Below are 26,033 nucleotides of genomic sequence, written 5' to 3' on the forward strand. Positions count from 1 at the left end.
CAATAATTTTTGGATTATTCCTGACTTTTATGATTTATCTTTTTAATTGTTGTTAAGTTGTGGTTTATATATCTGAAAAAATAATAAAAAATTATATATAAAAAAAAGGAGGATCTTGGTGAACAGGCTCTCGGGCGGGGTTTTCCTTAAGATTTAACTTCGCTGGAGTTTTTAGATGCATTCCCTACGTGTTTCTACCCGCTGCAGTCGGGGACCGGAAGTTCTCGTGTAGGACCAGAACGATGACATCACTTTGGAGGAAGGTCTGTTGTTGTTGTGGTTGCTGTTCCTCCGCCGGCGCCTGCGCAGAACCCTTCCTCTTCCCGTTTCCCAGAATGCTCTCCGGCGCCCAAGATGGCGGCGCCCGTCGAGTGAGGCGGAAGTCAGGAAGAGGAGTTCTCGTTTTCGGCGACGATGGGGCCAGGATGGCGCATTGTGGTGGCGACGTTTGTGGGGCTCGTAGCTCCCCCTCCTGGGTAAGAATTGCTTGGGGCGGGGGGGAGGCGAAACTGAAAAGAGCCTCTTTTTGTGGCGCATTAATGGCTAAGAGGCTTTCGGTAGCCTCAAATCTTGTGAGCTAGAAACCACATTCGCTGGAAAATGACAGTTTCTCCTTCCTATGGCTGACTAAACTGAGGCTTTGTATTTTGGTCACATTATGAGGAGGCACTAGAAAAGACAGTCATGCTAGGAAAAGCTGAGGGCAGCAGGAAAAGAGGAAGACCCAACAAGAGATGGACTGACTCAATAAAGGAAGCCACAGCCCTCAATTTGCAAGATCTGATCAAGGCTGTCAAAGATAGGACATTCTGGAGGACATTGATTCATAGGGTCGCCATGAGTCGGAAGCGACTTGACGGCACTTAACACTCACACAGACACACACACACACACACAGAAACCACATCAGGAGCATGAAGGATTTTTCTGAGTTGTCAAATAGGTATTTCAGAGGGGGAAACGAGTAAGCAGTGGGGTTAAAAGGTGATGGAATGACAGAGGTGCCCTCCCGTGACATTATTTTGCGAGTGTTTGGTTCAGGTGTTTTGTGAGGACAGGCCCTCGCACTGGTTCCCAACTGGGGGTCCGAGGACCCCCAAGGTTCCTCGAGAACTAAATTAAGGTCCGCGAAACAAAGTTATAAACCCATGATAAATTAATATTTTCAATTAAAAGTTCTCTATTATAAAAATATATATTCAAATATTATTCTAAGTTTAATGTTTAACTAACAGTTATGATTAAAGTTTATTTTCAGATTCTCGGAATTTTTATTTTGAACCTTGGGGTCCCTGCACCGAACAAAAAAGTCCTAGTGGTCCCTGGTCAAAAAAAGGTTGGGAACCACAAAGGCTTGTTAGAAAGCAGTATCATTGCCCGGGATGGGCTGTGGATCGTTAACAATATGTCGGGGTGGTTTTATCTGGGATCTGGAACTGAAATTTTCCCTGTGGTGTCCCAGCTGAAGGTTCAAATTGCTCTTGTTTTCCAACACTTGTCACTAGCAGTGCACTGTCTGCAATCTGGTCTTTTATTTTTGTGTTATTTACTTAATTTATACTCCTCCTGCCAATAACAAAAGCTAGATCAATTAAATGCAGCCCTAAATAAAACTGTCTTCAACCTCTCTGGGGAGGTTGTTGCGTAATTGTAGGGCTGCCATGGAAAAGGCCCTCTTCACAGGGTGGTTGGATGAGAGCAAAGGAAGAGCATGGCAAACTCTCTGTTCTCCTCAGAAGCTTGATGGATAGAAATCTGATTGGTAGCAGTTGAGGACTTCAGCTGCTTTTAGCCTAGAACCGTGTTGGCGAACCTATGGCACGGGTGCCACTTCCGGCACTCGTAGCCCTCTCTGCCGGCACGCGCGGTTCCTCCAAGCCGCTGGCCTTTCCGGCTCTGCCCTGCCCCGGATGGGGGAGGCTGTAGCCCAGGGGTGGGGAACCTCCGACATCATTGGGGGTGGCCCCTGGACTCTCCCACAGAAGCTGCCGCCATTGCTGCCACTGGAGCGTGCGTGGCCGGCCAGGTGGGTGGGAGAGTGGGGAACAGAAGCCGAGCGCCCACACTCGGCATGGCCGGCGGCTTCTCCGGCGCCCTCTGTGCGGGTGGAGGGGCGTGGCTGGCCGGTGGGTGCGAAAGAGGCGTCCTCTGCCCTACCCTGCTCGCCTCTCACAAGCCTGCCGCCGCTGCCACGCCCCACTGAGTGGCAAATCCAAGGCAAAACCTCCCATGCATAAATGGCCTCTTTCTTTTTGTCTCCCTCTGTCCTTTTCTTTCCCTACTTTTCTTTCTCTCCCTTGCTCCATTTCCTTCTCCCTTTCTCTCTCTTTTTCTTTCTTTCTCTCCCTCCCTTCCTTCCCTTTCCTTCTCCCTTCCCTTCTTTCCTTCCTTCCTTCTTTCCCTCCAGCGGCTTCTCCAGCGCCCTCTGGGTCTGTGCGGGCGGAGGGGTGTGCAGTCCTATTCCACCTTTGAAGTGCCCACAAGCCATCCTTCAAACACCTTTCCATTTGTCTTGATATGAAGAGAGAAAACACTAAGGAACTGGTTGCCAATCTCCAGGTACTAGCTGGAGATCTCCAACCAATAGAGATCAGTTCCCCTGGAAAAAATTGCCACTTTGGCAATTGGACTCTATGGCACTGAAGTCCTTCCCCAAACCCCGCCCTCCTCAGGCGCCACCCCAAAAACCTCCCACTCATGGCGAAGAGGAACTTGGCAACCCTAGCCTCTCCCTCTGGGCCCCCTCTGGGGGTGGTATTCAGGTTAAATTGCCGCATTGGCACTCGGCGATAAATAAATGGGTTTTTGGTTGCAGTTTGGGCACTCGGTCTCTAAAAGGTTCGCCATCACTGGCCTAGAATGTATTTCGGGGTACAGGTTCATTAGTATTTTGGGGCAGATTATTTTTTTGGTGGATTTCCCCCCCCCCTCTCCTTCAGATTTCAGACTGATAGGGTTGCCCTGTAAGTAGCTTGTCCCTTCGGAGCAGAGCCACCGATTGACCAAAGAATTTTCATGTGATCATTCTGCTTTCTGTGGATGGACGAACCAGCCAAATAGCCACTCCCATGCCTAATGAATTATCTGATGCCTTCTAACATGTCCACTGTTCTGTTTGCAGATTGGCGGCAGCGGCTCTGGTGAGTGATGGGAAAACGACAGGTAAGAGGCGGCAGTAGGGTTGCCATTTCCTTGGTGGGGCCTGAAAACCTCCAGCGTGGCGTGAGAGCCAGTGTGGTGTAGTGGTTAAGAGTGGTGGACTCTGATCTGGAGAACCGGGTTTGATTCCCCACTCCTCCACATGAGCGGTGGAGGCTAATCTGGCGAACTGGGTTGGTTTCCCCACTCCTCCACATGAAGCCAGCTGGGTGACCTTGGGCAAGTCATGCTCTCTCAACCCCACCTACCTCCCAGGGTGCCTGTTGTGGGGAGAGGAAGGTGATTGTAAGCTGGTTTGAGTCTCTCTTAAGTGGTAGAGAAAGTCAGCATATAAAAACCAACTCTCCTTGTATAGATTGTTTTGTTGCATATCTTGAATTATTTGTGGAAACCACGGTTTTGAAATTATATAAACCATCATATTTAGTGGATTAGTGGCATTTTTTGTATAGGAGAACCATAGTTGGCACACAGGGATACATGGAAGGAGACTGTCGAAAGGTTGAGGCAATATACGCCCTAAATAAAGAGGTGTGTAGGGGGGGAACCTTTCAAGGTGTTTTAGGATGCTGACCTGCTGTTTTGGTTCCCACAGCCAATGTGTCCAAGGCCACTCTGTGTTGGCGGACGGAGGAATTCGAGGTGACCCAGCCATGTTCCCGGTGCTCCAGTTTTGAGGCGGTGAGTGAGCCTTTTCCTGGGCATGCGAGTGTGTGTGTGGGGTGGGGGGCTGACCACAGTCCACCACCTGTGATAAACAAAAGGCTTGCTTCTTCAGACTCCTCTCACACATGGAGGCCTTGGCCTGCTCTATCCCCAGGCTGGGTTCTGCAGGTGAAGGAAGAGAGCGCAGAGCTCTCTTGTGCAGCCCGCTTGGGCAGTGGTGTCCCGATCCGCCCCCTTTGTTGGTCTACCCAATCGGCCGGCTGCTTGAGAAGGGTCAGCATATCCCCTTTTTACAAATTGTTCTACAAATTGGTATTTTGTGGCTTCTCTGATCTGTGGTGTGGTCTAAACATACTGACTGATAAGCAGCCAAGGTACACATCAACACATGAAGCTGCTATATACTGAATCCATCGAAGTCAGTATTGTCTGCTTACATGGGCAGTGGCTTTCCAGGGTCTCAGGCGGAGTTCTTTCACATCACCTACCTGCTTAGCCCCTTTAACTGGAGATGCCGGGGATTGAACCTGGGACCTTCTGCATGCCAAGCAGATTCTCTACCACTGATCCACAGCCCCTCCCCACATTTAAAGTATACATTTAATAGGAGGCGCCTGCACGAGGGTAAGGCTGAGCCTCCTGTCTCTCTGTGAGCCAGCTGAGGGCATGCCTCCTGTTGTGAAGGAGGTGAGTCTGGAGCAGTATCTCATTCAGAGGCACAGCAGGCAGCCTCCTCTGACGAGTCAGTAGCTCTGCTGTATCGGTGCCTCAGCAGCGAGTGAGCCAGTCCCACCCCTAGGGAGGGACCATGGCTCAGTGGTAGAGCACCTGCTAGGCATGCAGAAGGTCCCGGGTTCATTCCCCAGCACCTCCAGTCAAAATGAACAAGCAGTAGGTGATGTGAAAGAGACCTGAGACCCTGGAGAGCTCCTGCCAGTCTGAGTAGGGGCTGAGGTTCACTCGTAGAGCATCTGCTTGGCATCCAGAAGGTCCCAGGTTCAATCCCCAGCATCTCCAATGGAAAGGTCCAGGCAGTAGGCAATGTGAAAGACCTCCATCTGGATCCCTGGAGAGCCACTGCCAGTTTGAGTAGACAGTTCTGATGGAGAGTTCTGATGGTGCTGCTGCAGTCGTCTTGTTTGTGGCTTCCTAGAGGCACCTGGTTGGCCACTGTGTAAACAGACTGCTCGACGATGGACCTTGGCCTGATCCAGCAGGGCCTTTCTTATGTTCTTAGAGAGGCTGCGGCTCAGTGGTAGAGCAACTGCTTGGCATGCAGAAGGCCCCTGGTTCAACCTCGGCATCTCCTGTTAAGGGGACTAGGCAAACAGGTGATGTGAAAAATCTCAGCCTGAGACCCTGGAGAGCCGCTGCCAGTCTGAGTAGACAATACTGACTTTGATGGACCAAGGGTCTAATTTAGTAGAAAGCAGCTTCATGTGTTCATGTTTGACCAAGGGTCTGATTCAGTAGATGGCAGCTGCAGAAAGCTTACCTTCCCCCTCCCCATGTGAATGTTGTTTGGACAAAGCCAAGAACACCAAATTCATGCAGTGGTGCGGCCTTTAGCATCAACCGTATTGAAAGATGAGGATAGACCCCCCTCCTCTGTGTATACATAAATTAATTTGCGTTAAGAGATCGTGAGGAGGCAAGCGAAGAGCGGAGGCTATACTGAGTCTGTTTACCCCAAGATGCGGACTTATTGTCGTTATTAAACGTGTGCTCCCGATTGCAGAGAAGGACCCCCGAGTGCCAGGTGACCGGCTTCATCGAGCACATCACCTGCAGTGGAAAGCAGGAAATCAAGAGGTGAGTGCCGCCACGGCGGCTTCCTCCAACCCCAGTAGCCCGCCTCTGACAGTGGTCAGAAGCAGTGCTGGTGGAGGTACTGACTTGGGAGATCCGGTGCATTGAAGAGAGGCCAAGGGGACGCTCTGTCAGCGCTAAGCTGACCCTTGTGATGCACCAAAGGTCCCATTGAAAGCGGGGTGGGGGGTATTTTCCAAATGGGATGGTTTTTTAAATTATATAGCTAGAAATTCAGAACAGAACTGAATTGAGAACCAGTGTGGTGTAGTGGTTATGAGTGGTGGTTTGTAACAGTGGACTCTAATCCAGAGAACTGGGTTTGATTCCCCACTCCTCCACGGGAGAGGCAGAGGCTAATCTGGTGAACTGGATTGGGTTCCCCTCTTCGCCATGTGAAGCCAGCTGGGAGACCTTGGGCTAGTCACAGCTCTCTTAGAGCTCTCTCAGCCCCACCTACCTCACAGGGTGTCTGTTGTGGGGAGGGGAAGGGAAGGTGACTGTAAGCCAGTTTAATTCTTCTTTAAGTGGTAGAGAAAGTCGGCATATAAAAACCAACCTTCTTCAAATTTAGATAAAATAGGTAATAAGTAATGTATGTGCTGATACAGAAGAATATGTGATAAACTAAGAGCAGTGTAGTTCAGTGAGGTTGACAGTAGAATTGTAATTTTGAAAGGGCACCCTTTATTTCTTCTGACTGTTCTGTTGTGACCTTCCCCTGGCTTCTGAGCCACACTGATTTTACCTTTCTCTTTCCAGCTGTCGCTCCGTAGAAATGGAGGCCCACGCCTTTTGGAAGTTCGAGGGGGCCATGATCGGCCTGGTTGCCTTCTTTGCCCTGCTGGTGGTGTACCGGCAGCGAATGCTCGACCGGAAGGCCCTGGAGAAAGTCCGTAAGCAGATCGAGTCCATCTAGTCCCGCTGGCCCCGCTTCTCTTTCATCGCGGAAGGCAGCTGGCGGAGCTGGCTCGCGAATCCTCCCTGGGACTGTGGAGGTGAATGGGATCTTCTCCCTCCTGGGCAAGAGGGCTCCTCTGGCCACTTGGGAGCGCTGTTCCCACATGGACAGGGACTCAGGTCTTGAACTGACACCAGAAGGACATACGTGAGCCACTGACCCCGGTCCCAGATGCCCGGCGCCCCTATGAAGGACTGCAATAATTCACACCACCACCCCTGCACATCAGAGGACTTGAATCCCCTGCAAAGCCCATCTGGAGCATGTCGGGCTCGTCATGTTAGCCCTTCTCCTCTGTAGTTCTGTCACTATTTATTAAAACGAAACCACCGAGGGAATCTGGCGACCGACCCTGCGTCCACAAAGGAAACGGGGCTCGCAACGGCCCCTCGTCACCTAGTTCATACCAACCTTCTCCCTTTTGTCGTCTTGACGCACAATCTCACACCCCGTCGCCTGCCTTTCCTTCTACAGCTACCTCCGCTCGATAAGGTATTAAAACTTTCCCTCTGTCATTAAGATGTACGCAAATCGAGGCGATTAAAAAAAAAAGCTTCCCGTGGATTGTGATGGCTGAGCCTAATCAAGTCCAGTTTTAGCCAATGTTCGGATGGGAGGGCCTCCGGGAAACCCTGTGGACACTACCCTGGTTTCTGTAATAGAAAAAGGCAGGGTATATGTGTCATAATGGGGGGAGATGTCCTGATTGAACCCCAGAAGTTGAAATCCTCAGTTTGGGAGCCTTTCTGGGTGTGGCGGGAGAAGGAGAAGAGTTGGTTTTGAGAGCCAGCATGGTGTAGTGGTTAAAAGCGGTGGTTTGGAGTGGTGGATGCTAATTTGGTGAACCGAGTTGGTTTCCCCACTCCTCCACATGAAGCATGCTGGGTAACATTTGACTAGTCACACTTTCTCTGCCCCACCTACCTCACAGGGTGTCTGTTGTGGGGTGTCATTTTTCCTTAGGTGGTAGAGAAAGTTGGCATATAAAAACCAACTCCTTTTTTTATATGCCTACTTTCTCTACCACTTAAGGGAGAATCAAACGGGCTTACAATCTCCTTCCCCTCCCCACAACAGACACCCTGTGAGGTAGGTGAGGCTGAGAGAGATGGAGAGAACTGTGACTAGCCCAAGGTCAGCCTGCAGGCTTCATGTGTAGGAGTGGGGAATCGAACCCAGTGCTCCAGATTAGAATCCACTGCTCTTAACCACTACACCACGCTGGCTCTCTGAAGAAGAAGAGTTGGTTTTTATATGCCAACTTTCTCTACCACTTAAGGAAGAACCAAACTGGCTTACAACCACCTTCCCTTCCTCTCCCCACAACAGACACCCTTGTGAGGTAGATAGGGCTGAGAGTGTTCAGAGAGAACTGTGATTAGCCCAAGGTCACACACAAAGATGCCTTATACTGAATCAGACCCTTGGTCAATCGAAGTCATTCTTATCTACTCAGACCAGCAGTGGCTCTCCAGGGTCTCAGGCAGAGGTCTTTCACACCACCTACTTGCCTTGTCTCTTTGACTGGAGATGCTGGGGATTGAACCTGGGACCTTCTGCATGCCAAGCAGATGCTCTGCCACTGAGCTACGGCCCTTCACCCAGCAGGCTTCATGTGGAGGAGTGGGGAATTGAACCCAGTTCTTCAGATTAGAATCCACCACTCGTGGAGGAGTGGGGAATCAAACCCAGTGCTCCAGATTCAAGTCCGCTGCTCTTAACCACCACTTAACCACTACACCTCGCTGGCTCTCTGAAGAAGAAGAGTTGGTTTTTATATGCCGACTTTCTCTACCACTTGAACTGTGAACAGTTGAACAAAATTGAACCACTTGAACAGTTAGAACTGTGACTAGCCCAAGGTCACCCAGCAGGCTTCATGGGTAGGAGTGGGGAATTGAACCCGGTTCTCCAGATTAGAGCCTGCCACTCATGTGGAGGAATTGGGAAACCAACCTAATTCACCAGATTAGTGTCCACCGCTCATGTAGAGAAGTGGGGAATGAAACCCCATTCTCCAGATTAAGGTCTACCGCTCCCAACCACCGCTCTTAACCACTAAACCACGCTGGTGGGCTTAGTCTGGAGTAACTTCATAGGATTGTGCTGTACGTGAGCTCTACCCTCCCCAAACACTAGCATGTGGGTTTTTAAAGTTTTCTCGATTGTCCCCTGCTGATCAAAGACCCATGTCACTTTGGGAGTATTGTCTGTCTTAACCAGCTAAGTGTATCCCTGCATAAGTCCTTGAGGTCCTGGCAGAGTTGTGCCCACCCGCCTTTGACTGGTTCTTTTGCATTAAGAAAGGATGTTTGTTTCCACCTGAACACACCTGAAGCTGCCTTATACTTGTGGGTCAAAATCTCCATTGTCTGCTCTGCCTGGCAGCAGCTCTCCAGGATTTCAGGCAGAAGTCTTTTGCATCACCTGCTGCCTGGTCCTTTTTAGCTGAGGATGCTGGGAATTGAACCTGGGGCCTTCTGCATGCCAAGCAGAGGCTCTTCCACTAACCCACAGCCCCTCCCTCCATTTCTCTCTCCTTCCATCCTGCACCACCTGTGTCCTTTCTCCTAAAACTTTGACCCCACCGGCCCCAGAAAATGGAAAATGCACTCTGCACATGCTCACAACCTTATTTTTTTAATTCCCGTATTCCAAGGCTGTGGTTCCGGGTTCCAGGGAAGCCCTCCGTTGCGTTTCCCTAGGGACCAAGGTATTGCGACGACACAGGGAAATGGGAGAGGGAACTCGCTGCTTGGGGAAGGGGAGGCATATCGAGTCGTGTCTCCGGTTGGTTGGGGGCCACCCCTGGTTTTTCACAAGCACTTGAGGAGGAACGTGTTGCAGGCGGATCTGCGGGGGCAGTCGCACAGTTTGCCGATCCGGGCACCTTTCTTCACAGCACACAGATCGCCGAAGGAACACTGCGAGGAAAGGTGGCAGGTTAGGACGGGTGATCTTTCAGAGGGGCACTTCTCAACACTTAGCCTACAAATCGGTTGGGGCCTGCCTATCTGACTTTGTGAGCTGTGTAGCACGGCTGAATACCTGGCATTTGCCGGGCAAGCTGGAACGTGTCCAGAGGAGGGCAACAAAGATGGTGAGGGGTCTGGAGACCAAGTCCTATGAGGAAAGGTTGAAGGAGCTGGGTATGTTTAGCCTGGAGAGGAGAAGACTGAGAGGGGATATGATAGCCATCTTCAAGTACTTGAAGGGCTGTCATATAGAGGAGGGTGCCAAGTTGTTTTCTGTTGCCCCCAGAAGGTAGGACCAGAACCAGCGGGTTGAAATTAAATCAAAAGAATTTCCCTCTATTAGGAAGAACTGTCTAACGGGGCGGTTCCTCTGGAACAGGCTTCCTCGGGAGGTGGTGAGTTCTCCTTCCCTGGAGGTTTTTAAGCAGAGGTTAGATGGCCATCTGTCAACAATGCTGATTTTATGACCTTAGGCAGATCATGAGAGGGGGGGCTTGGCCATCTTCTGGGCATGGAGTAGGGGTCGCTGGGGGTGTATGTAGAGGAGGTAGTTGTGCATTTCCTGCATTGTGCAGGGGGTTGGACTAGATGACCCTGGTGGTCGCTTCCAACTCTATGATTCTATGCCCTGACTATCCTAACCTCTCTCAGTTCTGTATCACATCTCTGTTCATAATAATTCTTGTTAAGAGGCCTGTTGCCCAGTTAGTGAATTCCTTAGTTGATGGATTGTCTTGCCTTTCAACCAATTACAGAAGTCCGTCTTCGTCTCCCCCAGAGCTCAACATCTGTGCTTTGTAGAGATACGGAAGGAGGTGACTTTGTAAGATGATGTACGATTATAAAAGTTATTGATAGGAAGAAAAGCCATTGGTTGGGTCCTGTGTACAGCCGTGCTTTCCCCTGGCTCTAGGAGTGGTCTATCATATTCTTTCTGACAGTAACACACTGACAGCAAACTAGCCTCAATAACCTAGCCTTCATTTGCCACACCATTGTTTAAAAAATAAGACTCCAAACAACAAATCACCAAAATCTGTAAATGACATCACATGAACGCATGAAACTGCCCTATACTGAATCAGACCCTCGGTCCATCAAAGTCAGTATTGTTTGCTCAGTCCGGCAACAACTCTCCACCCATGAAGCTGCTTGATACTGAATCAGACTATCCACTCAGACTGGCAGAAGCTCTCCAAGATCTTCTGCATCCGCTGTCCCCCGATCCTTTTAGCTTGAGGTTCTGGGGATTGAACCTGGGACCCTCCTGCATGCTTGTAGGGTACAAACCCAGTGTGAAAACATGGGGAGGGGCTGTGGCTCAGTGGAAGAGCCTTTGCTTGACATGCAGAAGGTCCCAAGTTCAATCCCTGGCGTCTCCAGTTCAAAGGGCGAGGCAGCAGCTGATGTTAAAGACCTCTGCCTGAGACCCAGGAGAGTCATGGGGAGGGGCCGTGGTTCAGTGGCAGAGCCTCTGCTTGGCATGCAGAAGGTCCCAGGTTTGATCCCTGGCATCTCCAGTTAAAGGGACTAGGCAAGTAGGCGACGTGAAAGACCGCTGCCTGAGACCCTGGAAAGCCATGGGGAAAGGCCATGGCTCAGCGGTAGAGCATCTGCTTGGCATGCTAAAGGTCCCAGGTTTGATCCCTGGCATCTCCAGTTCAAAGGGCCAGGCAGCGGCTGATGTGAAAGACCTCTGCCTGAGACCCAGGAGAGTCATGGGGAGGGTCTGTGGCTCAGTGGAAGATCATCTGCGTGGCATGCAGAAGGTCCCAAGTTCAATCCCTGGCATCTCCAGTTCAAAGGGCCAGGCAGCAGCTGATGTGAAAGACCTCTGCCTGAGACCCAGGAGAGTCATGGGGAGGGTCTGTGGCTCAGTGGAAGATCATCTGCTTGGCATGCAGAAGGTCCCAAGTTCAATCCCTGGCATCTCCAGTTCAAAGGACCCAGCAGTAGGACCCTGGAAAGCTGCTGCCAGTCTGAGTAGACAATACTAACCTTGATGGACCAATGGTCTGATTAAGTATCAGGCAGCTTCCTGTGTGTGTTCTCTTTGAGGAGTGGCAATGGCTTAGTGGAAGAGCCTCTGCTTGGCCTAAAAAGGTCCCAGGTTTGATCCCCGGCATCTCCAGTTAAAAGGGCCAGGCAGCAGGTAAGGTGAAAGACCTCTGCCCCGAGTAGACAATAGTGAACACATAAACACGTGAAGCTGCCTTATACTGAGGCAGAGGTTTTTCACATCACCTACTTGCCTAGTCCCTTTAACTGGAGATGCCGGGATTGAACCTGGGACCTTCTGCATGCCAAGCAGGTGCTCTGCCACTGAGCCACAGCCCCTCCCCAATGGTGGCCTTGATGGACCAACTATCTGATTCAGTAGAAGTCTGCTTCACGTGCAAAGTAAGCTGATGATTGCACTTAATGGAGTGTAGAATACATCCCTGCGGCACGAATGCTCCCCACGCCACAACCCTCTCTCATAATCGGCTCACTCACCTTAGGGACTTGGTTGACCTTCTTTTCCCACGTGGAGACTGTCTTGTGTTGTAGCTTCTCCAGCACGTTCTGGAGTTCTTCCAACTGGAGGAGAGAGAGAAATGTAGTTCCCAGGTTAGTAAGCCAGAAAAAAGCCCCCCCCCAGCCCCCAATCTGCCTCTTGTGCTGAGGATAAGCTTTGCCCCATATGGTAAGAAAGGGCATCTTGTCCGATAGTCATTCTTTACTTCCTTCCTTTATAGTCCTTCTTTCTCAGAGACTCTAGGGCAGGGGTGTCAAACATAAGGCCGGAGTGCCAGATGTGGCCTTGAGAGCTCTTATCCAGTTCGTGAGCCAGCCACCCTAGTCTCTGTCTGGGCTGGCGAGGCATGACGCGGCCCAACCAAGTGGCATTTATGTCGTATCTGGCCCTCGTAACAATTGATTTCCACACCCCTGCTCTAGGGAGATTACAGAATTATCAAAACAGTTCTGCAGCAGCTGGTATAGAACATCATAAAACTGAATCGTGCAGTTTGAAGACTATGAAATAAAAACTCATACTTAGAGAAAGTTCATACCCTGACACAAATTTTGTTATTCTTTAAGGTGGTACTAGACTCTTGCTCTTTTCTACTATTAGAGAACAATGCATTAAGGACATTATAGTGCATACAAAAAAGGGGGGGAATAGAACTTGATTGTAAAATAATACACCAATTAAATAAAGGCAGTTATAATACATTTAAGGGAGGGAAGGCAGCATGGTATAGTCCCGTGTTGGCGAACCTATGGCACGGGTGCCACTTCCGGCACTCGTAGCCCTCTCTGCCGGCACGCGCGGTTCCTCCAAGCCGCTGGCCTTTCCGGCTCTGCCCTGCCCCGGATGGGGGAGGCTGTAGCCCAGGGGTGGGGAACCTCCGACATCATTGGGGGTGGCCCCTGGACTCTCCCACAGAAGCTGCCGCCATTGCTGCCACTGGAGCGTGCGTGGCCGGCCAGGTGGGTGGGAGAGTGGGGAACAGAAGCCGAGCGCCCACACTCGGCATGGCCGGCGGCTTCTCCGGCGCCCTCTGTGCGGGTGGAGGGGCGTGGCTGGCCGGTGGGTGCGAAAGAGGCGTCCTCTGCCCTACCCTGCTCGCCTCTCACAAGCCTGCCGCCGCTGCCACGCCCCACTGAGTGGCAAATCCAAGGCAAAACCTCCCATGCATAAATGGCCTCTTTCTTTTTGTCTCCCTCTGTCCTTTTCTTTCCCTACTTTTCTTTCTCTCCCTTGCTCCATTTCCTTCTCCCTTTCTCTCTCTTTTTCTTTCTTTCTCTCCCTCCCTTCCTTCCCTTTCCTTCTCCCTTCCCTTCTTTCCTTCCTTCCTTCTTTCCCTCCAGCGGCTTCTCCAGCGCCCTCTGGGTCTGTGCGGGCGGAGGGGTGTGCAGTCCTATTCCACCTTTGAAGTGCCCACAAGCCATCCTTCAAACACCTTTCCATTTGTCTTGATATGAAGAGAGAAAACACTAAGGAACTGGTTGCCAATCTCCAGGTACTAGCTGGAGATCTCCAACCAATAGAGATCAGTTCCCCTGGAAAAAATTGCCACTTTGGCAATTGGACTCTATGGCACTGAAGTCCTTCCCCAAACCCCGCCCTCCTCAGGCGCCACCCCAAAAACCTCCCACTCATGGCGAAGAGGAACTTGGCAACCCTAGCCTCTCCCTCTGGGCCCCCTCTGGGGGTGGTATTCAGGTTAAATTGCCGCATTGGCACTCGGCGATAAATAAATGGGTTTTTGGTTGCAGTTTGGGCACTCGGTCTCTAAAAGGTTCGCCATCACTGGTATAGTCCAATCTTGTGAGACTTTGGAAGCCAAGCAGGGTCAGTATTTGGATGGGAGGCCACTGAGAAAGGCTCTGCAGAGGAAGGCAATGGCAAACCACCCCTGCTCCTCACTTGCCTTGAAAGCCCCTTGCTGGGGTCATTATACATTGGAAGCAAAGCAGGGTCAGGACTTGAAAGGGGGACCACCAAGGAAGGCTCTGCGGAGGAAGGCAATGGCAAACCACCCCTGCTCCTCACTTGCCTTGAAAGCCCCTTGCTGGGGTCATTATACATTGGAAGCTAAGCAAGGATCAGGACTTGGATGGGAGACCACCAAGGAAGGCTCTGCGGAGGAAGGCAATGGCAAACCACCCCTGCTCCTCACTTGCCTTGAAAGCTCCTTGCTGGGGTCATTATACCTGGGAAGCTAAGCAGGGTCAGGACTTGAAAGGGAGACCACCAAGGAAGGCTCTGCGGAGGAAGGCAATGGCGAACCACCTCTGCTTCTTGCTTGCCTTGAAAGCCCCTTGTGGGGCCATTATATGTTGGAAGCTAAGCAGGGTCGGTACTTGGAAGAGAGACCATCAAGGAAGGCTCTGCAGAGGAAGGCAATGGAAATCCACCTCTGCCTCTCACCTGCCTTGAAAGCCCCTTGCTGGGGTCACCAGAAATCGGCTGCGCCTTGATGGCCCTTTACACCCACATAATACATCCAATAAGCAATGCAGTATGAAAAGGGAAGACAAAAGAAAACTCCTTTAAACGTTTGAAGGGTATTAACTATGACCCTTTTATATGAGAAATATGCTGGTCTTTGTCGCCCCCCAAAACAGGGTGACCAGATTTACCTGGCCCAAGGATGCTTTGACTGTGTTTTTGTTTCATCCCTCCATGCCGGGGTAGACAATAGCGATAAAATAGCAATGCTACAAAAGCATTGGAATATGACAAGGAGGGTGTCCGTCAGTTGTTCGGAGGGGAGAATCCCTCTCGGTAAACAGCGGCTTTGCTGCTTCAGGTTTCTTTTCACGGTGTCGCGCCAAGTGGGCTCTGGGGGAGGGGGGAAGCCCCATCCTTCGCAAATATGGATCTGCAGTAGCCAACCCATAATCTCCAGCTAGTAACTTTGAAAACCCACCTTTCAATAAAATGCTCTCAAGAGGGGGATAAAATACCAATCAAAATAAATAAGCAGTACAATCTTTGGGCTGAAAAGTCTGGCGCTGAGGTCTACGTTCATTCTGCAGGCGATGAGCCTGTGAGGTAGGGTTGTGTAGATGGGGCCCTGAAAGGGATATACAATTGCCCTGAGTTGACTTGTTGGCTACAGGGGAAGGGGTCCTTCGAGCCCCTCCTCCACACGGCTGCGCGAATTATTATTTATGCATTACTTTTCTTAAATGGTGGAACTCCCTGCCCCGGGATGTGGTGACAGCTGCCAATTTGGAAGGCTTTAAGAGGGGAGTGGACACGTTCATGGAGGAGAGGACTATTCATGGCTATGAGTCAAAACGGATACTAGTAATGATGCATCCCTATTCTCTCTAGGATCAGAGGAGCGTGCCTATTATATGAGGTGCTTTGGAACGCAGGCAGGATAATGCTGCTGCAGGTGTCTTGTCTGTAGTATAGAATCATAGAATCATAAAGTTGGAAAGGACCACCAGGGTCATCTAGTCCAACCCCCTGCACAATGCAGGAAGTTAACAACTACCTCCCCCCCCATCCCCAGTGACCCCAGCCCTCGCCCCGCAATGCAGGATCCCACAATCAAAGCACTTCTGCCAGATGGCCATCCAGCTCTGCTTAAAGACCTCCAAAGACGGGGACTCCACCACCCTCTGAGGCAGTGCATTCCACCATCGAACAGCCTTCAACGTCAGAAAGTTCTTCCTAATGTTTAGGTGGAATCACTTTTCTATTAGTTTAAATCCATTACTCCGTGTCCTAGTCCCTGGAGCAACAGAGAACAAGCTAGTTCCCTTATCAACATGACATCCCTTCAAATATTTAAACATGGCTATCATGTCTCCCCTCAACCTTCTCTTCTCCAAACTAAACAAACCCAACTCCCTAAGTCTCTCCTCATAGGGCATGGATTCCAGACCTTTGACCATTCTGGTCACCCTCCTCTGGACACGCTCCAACTTGTCAGCATCCTTCTTAAATTGAGGAGCCCAAAACTGGACACAGTATTCCAAGTGAGGTCTGACCAATGCAGAATACAGTGGTAGTATTACTTCCCTTGATCTAGACACAATACCCCTATTGATGCAGCCCAGAATTGCATTGGCCTTCTTAGCCGCCATATCACACTGTTGACTCATGTTCAGTTTGTGGTCCACTAAGACTCCCAGATCTCTTTCACATGTACTGTTGTCAAGCCAACTATCTCCCATCCTGTACCTGTGCCTTATGTTGTTTCTGCCTAGGTGAAGTACCTTACACTTCTCCCTATTGAAATCCATTTTATTACTTATGGCCCAGCTCTCCAGTCTATCAAGATCATTCTGAACTCTGACCCTATCCTCTGGGGTATTAACTACCCCTCCTAACTTGGTGTCATCTGCAAATTTGATTAGCATGCTCTCTATTCCATAATCCAAGTCATTTATAAAAATATTAAATGGTACCGGTCCCAGGACAGACCCCTGTGGTACCCCACTGGTCACTCCTCTCCAGGATGAAGTTGTGCCATTAATGAGCACCCTTTGGGTTCGGTTGGTCAACCAATTCCCAATCCACCTAACAGTAGCAGTGTCCAGCCCACATTTTACTAGCTTTGTTTCAAGAAGATCATGGGGGACTTTATCAAAGGCTTTACTGAAATTAAGGTACACTACATCTACATTATTCCCTTCATCTACCATACTTGTCAGTCTTTCAAAAAAAGATATGAGATTAGTTTGGCATGACCTATTTTTGAGAAACCCATGTTGACTGTCAGTGATCACATCATTTCTTTCTAAGTGCTTACAGACTGTCTGTTTAATTATCTGCTCTAGTATTTTACCTGGTATTGATGTTAGGCTGACTGGGCGATAATTGTTTGGGATTTCTTTCCTCCCCTTTTTAAAGATGGGGACCACATTAGCCCTCCTCCAGTCTGCTAGAACCTCTCCTGTTCTCCATGAATTCTCAAAGATTATTGCCAGTGGTTCTGAAATCACTTCAGCCAGTTCTTTTAACAACCTTGGATGCAGTTCGTCCAGCCCCGGAGACTTGAATTCATCAAGAGTAGCCAGGTATTCCTGTACTATCTCAGATTCTATACTATGCTGTAATTCCCCTATTGCATCCTCTGCTCCATTATTCCCAGGTTGAGGACTATTCCCCTTTTGGGAGAAGACTGATACAAAAAAGGAGTTAAGTAATTCTGCCTTTTCTGCCTCCCCTGTTAATAACTCACCATCCTCTCCACGCAATGACCCGATCGTTACCTTGATCTTCCTTTTGTTATGGACAAAACCAAAAAACCTTTTTTTGTTGTTTTTAACTTCCCTGGCTAGTCGGAGCTCATTCTGCACTTTAGCCTTCCTGACTTTCTCCCTACATGTGTTGGCTACTTGTTTGAATTCCTCTTTGTTGATTTCTCCCTTTTTCCATTTCTTGTACATGCCCTTCTTAAATCCTATCTCAACCAAAAGTTCTTTAGACATCCACCCTGGTTTCTTCAAACCTCTACCTTTTTTTCCTCCTCGTGGGAACTGATTTAAATTGCTCCTTCAATATCTCCTTTTTAAGAATTTCCCATCCTTCATGTACGCCCTTCTTATTCAATATTCTCACCCACGGGATCACACCCAGTAGTTCCCTAAATTTATTGAAATCAGCTTTCCTAAAGTCTAGAATACTTAATAAAGTCTAGTTTGAGTCTTGTCATCCACAGGAACCTGAGAGACCAGAGGGGACTGGGCGCTGAATCTTTGTTCCAATGATCCAGGCTCAGCATCTATAGGGAGGTTTTGAAACCGATTGCTAAGCAGCAGAGGAACGGAATGTCTCCTGACTTTCCTATTTCTGCGGGTAACATTCTTCCACATGTTCTCCTCCTGCGATGGGTCCCCCTCCCTACACGGAGTTATTTGGCCCTCCTCCTCTTGTCCTCCCAAGAGGTTTTCAAGAGTTTGGTCCATGTACTCCTCCCCCTCTTTTATACTCTGCAGTGTAGACAAGCATGCCTCAAGTCCCCTTACTTTCTCCTCCAGTAGAACCACCAACTTACACTTACTGCATGTGTAATTGCAGTTACCCTCGGGTAGGAAGACAAACATTCCACAAACCTTCCACGTCACTGCCTTCACTCTCTCACCAGCCGTTCTGCTTTGATTCATTGCAGACATGGTATGGTTTCTTGCACACTCCCTCAATGGTAACCCTACTAAAAGCTTCGCGACACTCCTGGTTTCAGAGTAAACTACAAATACAAACCTTGTTTCAAGACCCCCAGACATGACCCCCCCAGGCTAAGAGCCACAGGCCAAGAGCCCTTGTGCTCTCGCCCTTCGGCTCGCACCAAAGGCTCGCAATTACACTGCCCTCTTCACTCTGGAAACCACACTCTTTAGCAGCTCTGAGTCCTGCAGAATCACAACACAACTGCCCGTGTTGATTGATGGTATGGATTTTGTCTTACCTTTTGGAAACCAACGTAATAATGGGTTGGAACCTGAGGTTCCGTACTACTAACTGTGCCTTTCCTAGCTCAATAAATCTTCTCCTGATGTACATATCCTCTTGCCTCCGGGGGAAGATCTTTGTGCTGAGTATAGGTGCCCCCAGCAGCAGTACAGATCCAACCCAGTATAAGGAATTTGGAATGGGTAATTAAGAACTAGGGCTGGGTTTAGTCCCGATGTCAGAGTATGATAGAAATTGCTTTATTTAGAAAAAATATATATTATGCTGCCTCTCCAGGAACCTGCCCAAGCCACCTTACAAAACAAAAATAATAAAAACAAAACATTAAAAAGACCCAGCATTAACATCCAGTATTAAAAATCCAACCCAGCATAAAAATACATACCGTAGATCATAAATACAGCCCACTGACAGCTTAAAAAGAGATTAATAAGAAAAAGAGTTGGTTTTTATATGCCGACTTTCTCTACCACTTAAGGAAGAATCAAACCGGCTTACAATCACCTTCCCTTCCCCTCCCCACAACAGACACCCTGTGAGGCGGGTGGGGCTGAGAGAGCTGTGACGAGCCTAAGGTCACCCAGCTGGTTTCGTGTGTAGGAGTGGGGAAACCAACCCGCTTCACCAGATTAGCCTCCGCCGCTCATGTGGAGGAGCGGGGAATCAAACCCGGTTTTCCAGATCAGACTCCACCGCTCCAAACTACTGCTCTTAACTACTACACCAGACTAAACTGGTGATAAAATTAAAAGCCTACCTATGTAAGTGCTATCAAGTCGCAACCTCTGAAGGCGGGCACCCACAAAGCAGGGCTTCTGAGGCGATTCTTAGCTGGCTAGCAGGGGAGGAAGTATCTTTCAAGTACCCTGGCTTCAAGCCATTTAGGGCTTTAATGGTAAAACCCTGAACTTTTGTGCCCGGAAACAAATAGTCAACCAGTGCGGATCTTGTCAGCATTGGGGTGATAACAACCCTCTGCTTCCCTCCCGTGACCGTAGTCTGGCTGCTGCACTTTGGAAAAGCTGATATTTCAAAACCATTTTCAAAGACAGCCATACAGAGGCTGGGAGATGTCGGCTCGTCCTGAGTAACTCCGTTTGCTTCCTGTCTGAGCTGAACTTGCCTTTCTTCTGGCCAGTTTCCAGGAGATCACTTATTGTGTTCTATGTTCATTAATCTGGCAAAACAACTACCCCCCCCCCCACACACACACACACTGACCGAATCCTTCAAGCAGATTTGAGGCCCATTTCCCTAAGTGGAATCAAAAAAGAGTTGGTTTTTATATGCCGACTTTCCCTACCACTTAAGGAAGAATCAAACCGGCTTACCATCCCTTTCCCTTCCCCTCTCCACAACAGACCCTGTGAGGTAGGTGAGGCTGGGAGAGCTCTAAGAGAGAATCCACCTTGCTGGATTCATGTGTAGGAGTGGGGAAACAAACCCGGTTCACCAGGTTAGCCTCCGCTGCTCATGGGGAGGAGTGGGGAATCAAACCCGGCTCTCCAGATCAGAGTCCACTTCTCCAAACCACCGCTCTTAACCGCTACACCACACTGGCTCTCAAAGAGTCCTAGTCGTAGAGTCCTTGGCTTTGCAGTCCCAGGTTCAACCCCCAGCACCTCCAGTTAGAGAGTGAGGTGTCGTTGGGTGGTGAAGCCATCTGTTCAAAACTAAAAAGCAAGAGAGCCCCCAGTCTGAGACCTTAAAGAGCCACCACCAGTCAGTACGAGGACGGATGGAGCAAAAGTCTTGTTCGGTAGGTTGGATTTATATGTTCCCCACCTGTGCTGCCAACAGGGAAGGAGGTTGAAAGGCAAACAATTCACAGTAAGCAAACTTGTGTGTTCTTTTAAGATCTGATTCAGAGAAGTGTGAATGCGCCATTCAGCACGGCACAGGATGGGCAACTAACCCTATCAGCTGTACATTGTCCCATGGATCACTTCAACCCACCCTTTTTGGGTTGCTCCCAACTGCCGCGTGGAATGATAGAGTTGGAAGGGTCCATAGAGGCCATCTAGTCCAACCCGCTGCTTAATGCAGGATCAGCCAGGAGCATCCCTGACTGATGCTTAAGGTCCTCTGCTTAAGGGCTGTCGGTGAGGGGGAGCTCACCACCTCCCTGGGTAGCCGATTCCACTCCAGGTGCGGCCTGACCAATGCAGTGTACAGCAGAACTATGACATCTTGCGATTTGGATGTTATGCCTCTGTTGATGCACCCGAAGATCGCCTTAGCTTTTTTTGTCGCTGCATCACACTGGCTGCTCATATTTAACTTACGGTCCACCCGTACCCCAAGATCTTGTTCACACACTCTGCTGCCCAGAAGTGTATCTCCCATCCAATATGCCTGTCCCTCATTTATGTTACCCAGATGTAGAACTCGACACTTATCCTTGTTGGATTGCATCCTGTTCACATCCACCCACTTTCCCAGTGTGTTCAGACCTCGTTGAATGAAGCTGCCTTGTACTGAATCAGATCCTTGGTCCATCAAAGTTAGTATTGCCTACTCAGATTGGCAGCTGCTTTCCAGGGTCTTTCACATCACCTACTACCTGGTCCTTTAACTGGAAATGCTGGGGATTGAACCTGGGACCTTAAAGAGGATTACTGTAGTGAACGCCTGAAGCTGTCTTATATTGAATCAGACCATCGGTCCATCAAGGTCACTATTGCCTACTCAGACTGTCAGCAGCTCTCCAGGGTCTCAGGCAGAGGTCTTTCCCATCACCTGGTACCTGATCCTTTAACTGGAGATGCCGGGGATTGAACCTGGGACCTTCTGCGCACAAAGCAGAGGCTCTTCCACTGAGCCACAGCCCTTATTCAGACTGACTGTGGCTCCCCAGGGTCTTGTGTGGAAGTCTTTCCCATCTCCTCCTACCTGATCCTTTAATTGGAGATGCTGCAGATTGAACCTGGGACCTTCTGCATGCCAAGCAGATGCTCTACTATTAAGCCACATCTCCTACTCAGACTGGCTGCGGCTCTCTAGGGTCTCATGTAGGGGTCTCTCCCATCACCTCCTACCTGATCCTTTAACTGGAGAGACCCGGGATTGAACCTGGGACTTTCTGCATGCCAAGCAGATGCTCTACCACTGAGCCACGGCCCCTGCCCACTGCCAGTCTATTTTGCAGCACCAGCTCCTGCCCCCTTGCCAAGGGTGGCATCCCTGGAGGAGTTGCTTCATGCCCCTTTCTCCCTGTCTATAGCACCCTTTCTGTCTTCTGAAGGGATGCCACAGCCCAGGGCTGTAGCCACGGATGAAGCTGGGGGCTGGTTGGCGCAGAAGGGCCAACAACCCACCTCCCCCCGCCCCGTTTACTCACCAGCTCCTTCTCGTGCGGCTGGTACGAGTGCTTGAAAGGAAACTCCTGGGGCGACCGGGCGGCCACGTCGAACCCTCCGTGAGCCGCCCAAAGCAGGAGGAGGAAGAGGACCATTGAACCCAAGGGGCACCCGCCCATGGTGGTTGGCATTCCAGATGGCCAAGGGAGAGCGCAGAGGAGGGCAACCGGGAGCTGTCCTCGGTGCTGAAGGATGAATCCCCGCCCGTCTTCAGCTTAGCAGAAGAGAATTAACCCGCCAGTGTCCTGCCCAGCCCACGTGCAGTGGGAGGGGACTTTCAGAGCTACAGACGCACCCCCCCAATCCTGTCTCCCCCCCCCAGGGGTATGTGCTGGCAGGAGGTGGAGGCAGACACGTCGGGGCACAAGGCAGGGAACGAGAAAGGAGTTGGCAGTGCCTCGGGGTGGCTTTTTTTGCAAGTGGGCTGCAGGTCGAATATTTATGGAAATAAAACCTATGCTGTAATGTGAGCGCCTCTACAGAACACAACAGCACGCTGGCTAATCTCTAAGAGTAATAATGGGAACAGATTCAAATAGGTCACAGAATGTGTGTGTGTTAAGTGTCGTCAAGTCGCTTCCGACTCATGGTGACCCTATGAATTAAAGTCCTCCAAAATGTCCTGTGACAGCCTTGCTCAGATCTTGCAAACTGAGGGCTGTGGCTTCCTTTATAGAGTCGATCCATCTCTTGTCGGGTCTTCCTCTTTCCCTGCTGCCCTCAACCTTTCCTAGCATGATTGTCTCTTCCAGTGACTCTTGTCTTCTCATAATGTGACCAAAATACGATAGCCTCAGTTTAGTCATAGAATCATAGAGTTGGAAGGGACCACCAGGGCCATCTAGTCCAACCCCCTGCACAATGCAGGAAACTCACAACTACCTCCCACACACACACCCAGTGCCCAGAAGATGGCCAAGATGCCCCCCCTCCCATGATCTGCCTAAGGTCACAGAATCAGCATTGCTGACAGACGGCCATCTAGCCTTTGCTTAAAAACCTCCAGGGAAGGAGAGCTCACCACCTCCCGAGGAAGCCTTTTCCACTGAGGAACCGCTCTAACTGTTAGAAAATTCTTCCTAATGTTTAGATGGAAACTCTTCTGATTTAATTTTAACCTGTTGGTTCTGGTCCTTTTAGCTTCCAGGGTCAGTTCAGGCTTGATCTATAACCCCCTAATTTGTTTTTGTTGGCAGTCCACGATATCCATAACACTCTCCTCCGACACCACATTTCAAAGGGATCTACTTTCTTCCTATCAGCCATCTTCAATGTCCAGCTTTCACCCCCATACACAGAATAAAAAACTAATAACAATACAACATTAACTTAAACAATAGCAAACCAGCTCAGTTGCCCTCAGCGGGCAAAATATATCACGAGTCCAAAATCCCAATAAGCAACAGGGAATAGAATCAGCCACGGAGAAGATGCTTTCTTCTTCAAACGAAAAAGCCTCATCAGTCAATGGTGTCCAGTAGTCTTACATCTGGGTAAACGCACGCTTAACACATCGCCTTAGCATAAGGAAACATCTGGAGATAAGAGTCCCCAGATGCGTTTACCCAGATGTGAGACTACTTGACACCATTGACTGACAAAGCTTTATGCGCAAACGGGGGAAGTAATATCCGGAAATTCAGTCTCCTGGTTTTTGATATTTACCCCTTACCGGTGATCCAAAGCTGATCTCGAGAAAAGATTTCTCGTTTGAAGAAGGGAGCATCTTCTCAGCGATTGACTCCATTCCCTTTCGCTTATTTGGATTTTGGACTTGTGATATATTTTGCCCGCCGAGGGCAACTGAGCTGGTTTGCTATAGTTTATGTTAATGTTATGCTGTTATTAGTTTTCTATTCTGTGACCTATTTGAATGTGCTACCGTTATTACTATTAGAGATTAGCCAGCATGCTGTTGGGTTCTGTCGAGCTCGAATATTGATGAGCGGTTTCCTCCGCGATGGCAATTTGGCAAGAGAAGGAGAGGCATGAAATTGAACGGAGAGGCTCATCCGTTATCTTGGGCGAGACCCAACAGCTGCCCTGGGCAAAAACGCTCTGGAAATGCTCTCCGTCTTTGTCCAATAACACTTGCACTATCCATTGACCCCGATCTCTCTTGATCTGATTACAGACACGGTTTGCTTATTACGAGAATTAATCATTCCTGTAGGACATCGTGGTGCTCCAAAGGACTTAAGCACGCTATGTTCATGTAGCTTTCATTCAGTCTTGAGTCTTTCTATCCTTCCCCCCCCTCCATCTGTGGGGGCGACTATGAGGAAAGGTTGAAGGAGCCGGGTATGTTTAGCCTGAAGAGGAGAAGACTGAGAGGGGATATGAGAACCATCTTCAAGTACTTGAAGGGCTGTCATAGAGAGGAGGGTGCCGAGTTGTTTTCTGTTGCTCCAGAAGGTCGGACCAGAACCAATGGGCTGAAATTAAATCAAAAGAGTTTCCGTCTAGATGTTAGGAAGAACTTTCTAACAGTTAGAGCGGTTCCTCGGTGGAACAGGCTTCCTCGGGAGGTGGTGAGCTCTCCTTCCCTGGAGGTTTTTCAGAAGAGGCTAGATGGCCATCTGTCAGCAATGCTGATTCTATGACCTTAAGCAGATGATGAGAGGGAGGGCATCTTGGCCATCTTCTGGGCGTGGAGTAGGAGGTCACTGAGGGGTGTGTGTGGGGGAGTTAGTTGTGAATTTCCTGCCTTGTGCAGGGGGTTGGACTAGATGACCCTGGTGGTCCCTTCCAACTCTATGATTCTATGACCCTTGAGGTTTCTAAATAGGTAACAGCAAATCCCTGCTGCATTGTGCCTCTCCTAGAAACAGCTGATAATATTATTCTCTTGATATTTACCTTTCTCTCACATGGGGTATCTCAACTGCAGTGCAGTTATGCAAAGTGGTGAAATTAGCTCAGTTTGTGTGTTGTTGCAACGCCCACCTGGGCTACGGCCCTTTGATATGCAAAACGAGCAACCTCAAAGACTTGAAATAAAAGTATGAGCCTGTGACTTCATCCCTTTTTATCCCTCCCTTTCTCCAATTAGTTTAGAGCAGTATAGATGGCTCTCTGCCATTTTGTCGTCACAACATCCCTACGAGGTAGGTTAGGCCAAGAAAGACCAACTGGGTCTAAGTGGGGTTGCCAACCTCCAGGTACTAGCTGGAGATCTCCCGCTGTTACAACTTATCTCCAGCCCACAGAGATCAGTTCACCTGGAGAAAGTGGCCGCTTTGGCCATTGGACTCTATGGTGTTGAAGTCCCTCCCCTCCCCAAACCCCGCCCTCCTCAGCCTCCACCCCTAAAACCTCCCTCCAGTGGCAAAGAGGGACCTGGCAACCTATTGCCAAGTGAGTCCATGGCGAACGATCTAACCACTGCACAACACAACTGACTTTGTGTTTAATTTGGGTCTGAAAATCCAGTCCCGTCCCTGAGTGAGATGGCAGAGCCCTACCCAGTAAAGTTGCCAACTTATCACCTGTCCTCTACAGCTCTGCCTTTGTGCCGACAGTCTAGCACGTCCCAGTGCTTTTGAAAGCTGCGTGCGCTGACTTCTCCATGTCCCATCAGTTTATTAAAGTCACCCGAGTAGGCTAGAGGGCATTTCCTGAGCAATTGGCAACCCTTAATCCTATTGTAAGATTCGGGACAAACGGGGTTATCATGTTTTTATTCCCTACGGGGCACCTTTAACTTTCTCTGTGACAGGCCAACCACAGGGGAAGCATTTCTCATCACTGCAGTTGCACAGCTGAGGAAAACTTCACCAGTTGAATTGCTGTACGTCTTACTCAAGGCTGCAGCCCCTAAAGCAAACCCTCCCTTCTCTGCCAAGCCTTTCCCCTCTGCTTCCCAAACTGAGCCCTGACCTATTTCCAGTGTGCTTTTGACATGTGGAGGGTTACATAAAAAGATGGATGAATTGTAATCCCACCTTCTGACTGGGGATTAGGATTAATTTCATCCTCCTAAGTACAAGAGAACCGCGAAAACGGCAGGATCTCCTCCTCTGCGGATGGGTTGGGGAGAGAGCTCTCTGCAGCGTTCTTTCGTGCTAGGCAAAGGGGTGGATGGAAACCAGCCATGGGGGAAGATAAACTGGTCAGGTCCCAGAACCTTTCGCGTGTAATATCTCAAGAGTTTAATCTCCATCTCTCCCGGGTTTTTT

The 26,033-nt window shown here is 49.6% G+C and overlaps 2 protein-coding genes across 2 annotated transcripts; one reads left to right on the plus strand and one right to left on the minus strand.

The window, feature by feature from the left end:
* The first annotated feature begins 414 nt into the window (after positions 1-414).
* On the plus strand, positions 415-6,553 carry JTB (jumping translocation breakpoint). Its single transcript, XM_056853509.1, has 5 exons — positions 415-476; positions 3,122-3,162; positions 3,755-3,840; positions 5,564-5,637; positions 6,397-6,553. Exons 1-5 carry the CDS (start codon positions 415-417, stop codon positions 6,551-6,553), a joined length of 420 nt encoding a protein of 139 aa, XP_056709487.1.
* A 2,858-nt stretch (positions 6,554-9,411) lies between these two features.
* On the minus strand, positions 9,412-21,986 carry LOC130480632 (cocaine- and amphetamine-regulated transcript protein-like). The gene is made up of 3 exons (XM_056853253.1): positions 21,837-21,986; positions 12,067-12,150; positions 9,412-9,519 (listed from the first exon to the last, which is right to left on the minus strand). The coding sequence occupies exons 1-3, from the start codon at positions 21,984-21,986 to the stop codon at positions 9,412-9,414; spliced, it is 342 nt and encodes a 113-aa protein (XP_056709231.1).
* Positions 21,987-26,033: the final 4,047 nt, after the last annotated feature.

This window comes from Euleptes europaea, chromosome 7 (genome assembly GCF_029931775.1).
Source record: "Euleptes europaea isolate rEulEur1 chromosome 7, rEulEur1.hap1, whole genome shotgun sequence".
Taxonomy (NCBI): domain Eukaryota; kingdom Metazoa; phylum Chordata; class Lepidosauria; order Squamata; family Sphaerodactylidae; genus Euleptes; species Euleptes europaea.

Excerpts from the sequence above, each read along its gene's own strand:
- LOC130480632 (XM_056853253.1), bottom strand. The coding sequence starts at position 21,986 with ATGCCAACCACCATGGGCGGGTGCCCCTTGGGTTCAATGGTCCTCTTC. Across the intron at positions 12,151-21,836 it reads AGCCGCACGAGAAGGAGCTG|TTGGAAGAACTCCAGAACGT; the intron begins GTGAGTAAACGG and ends TCTCTCCTCCAG. Across the intron at positions 9,520-12,066 it reads AGGTCAACCAAGTCCCTAAG|TGTTCCTTCGGCGATCTGTG; the intron begins GTGAGTGAGCCG and ends CTTTCCTCGCAG.
- JTB (XM_056853509.1), top strand. The coding sequence starts at position 415 with ATGGGGCCAGGATGGCGCATTGTGGTGGCGACGTTTGTGGGGCTCGTA. Across the intron at positions 477-3,121 it reads CTCGTAGCTCCCCCTCCTGG|ATTGGCGGCAGCGGCTCTGG; the intron begins GTAAGAATTGCT and ends TTCTGTTTGCAG. Across the intron at positions 5,638-6,396 it reads GGAAAGCAGGAAATCAAGAG|CTGTCGCTCCGTAGAAATGG; the intron begins GTGAGTGCCGCC and ends TTCTCTTTCCAG.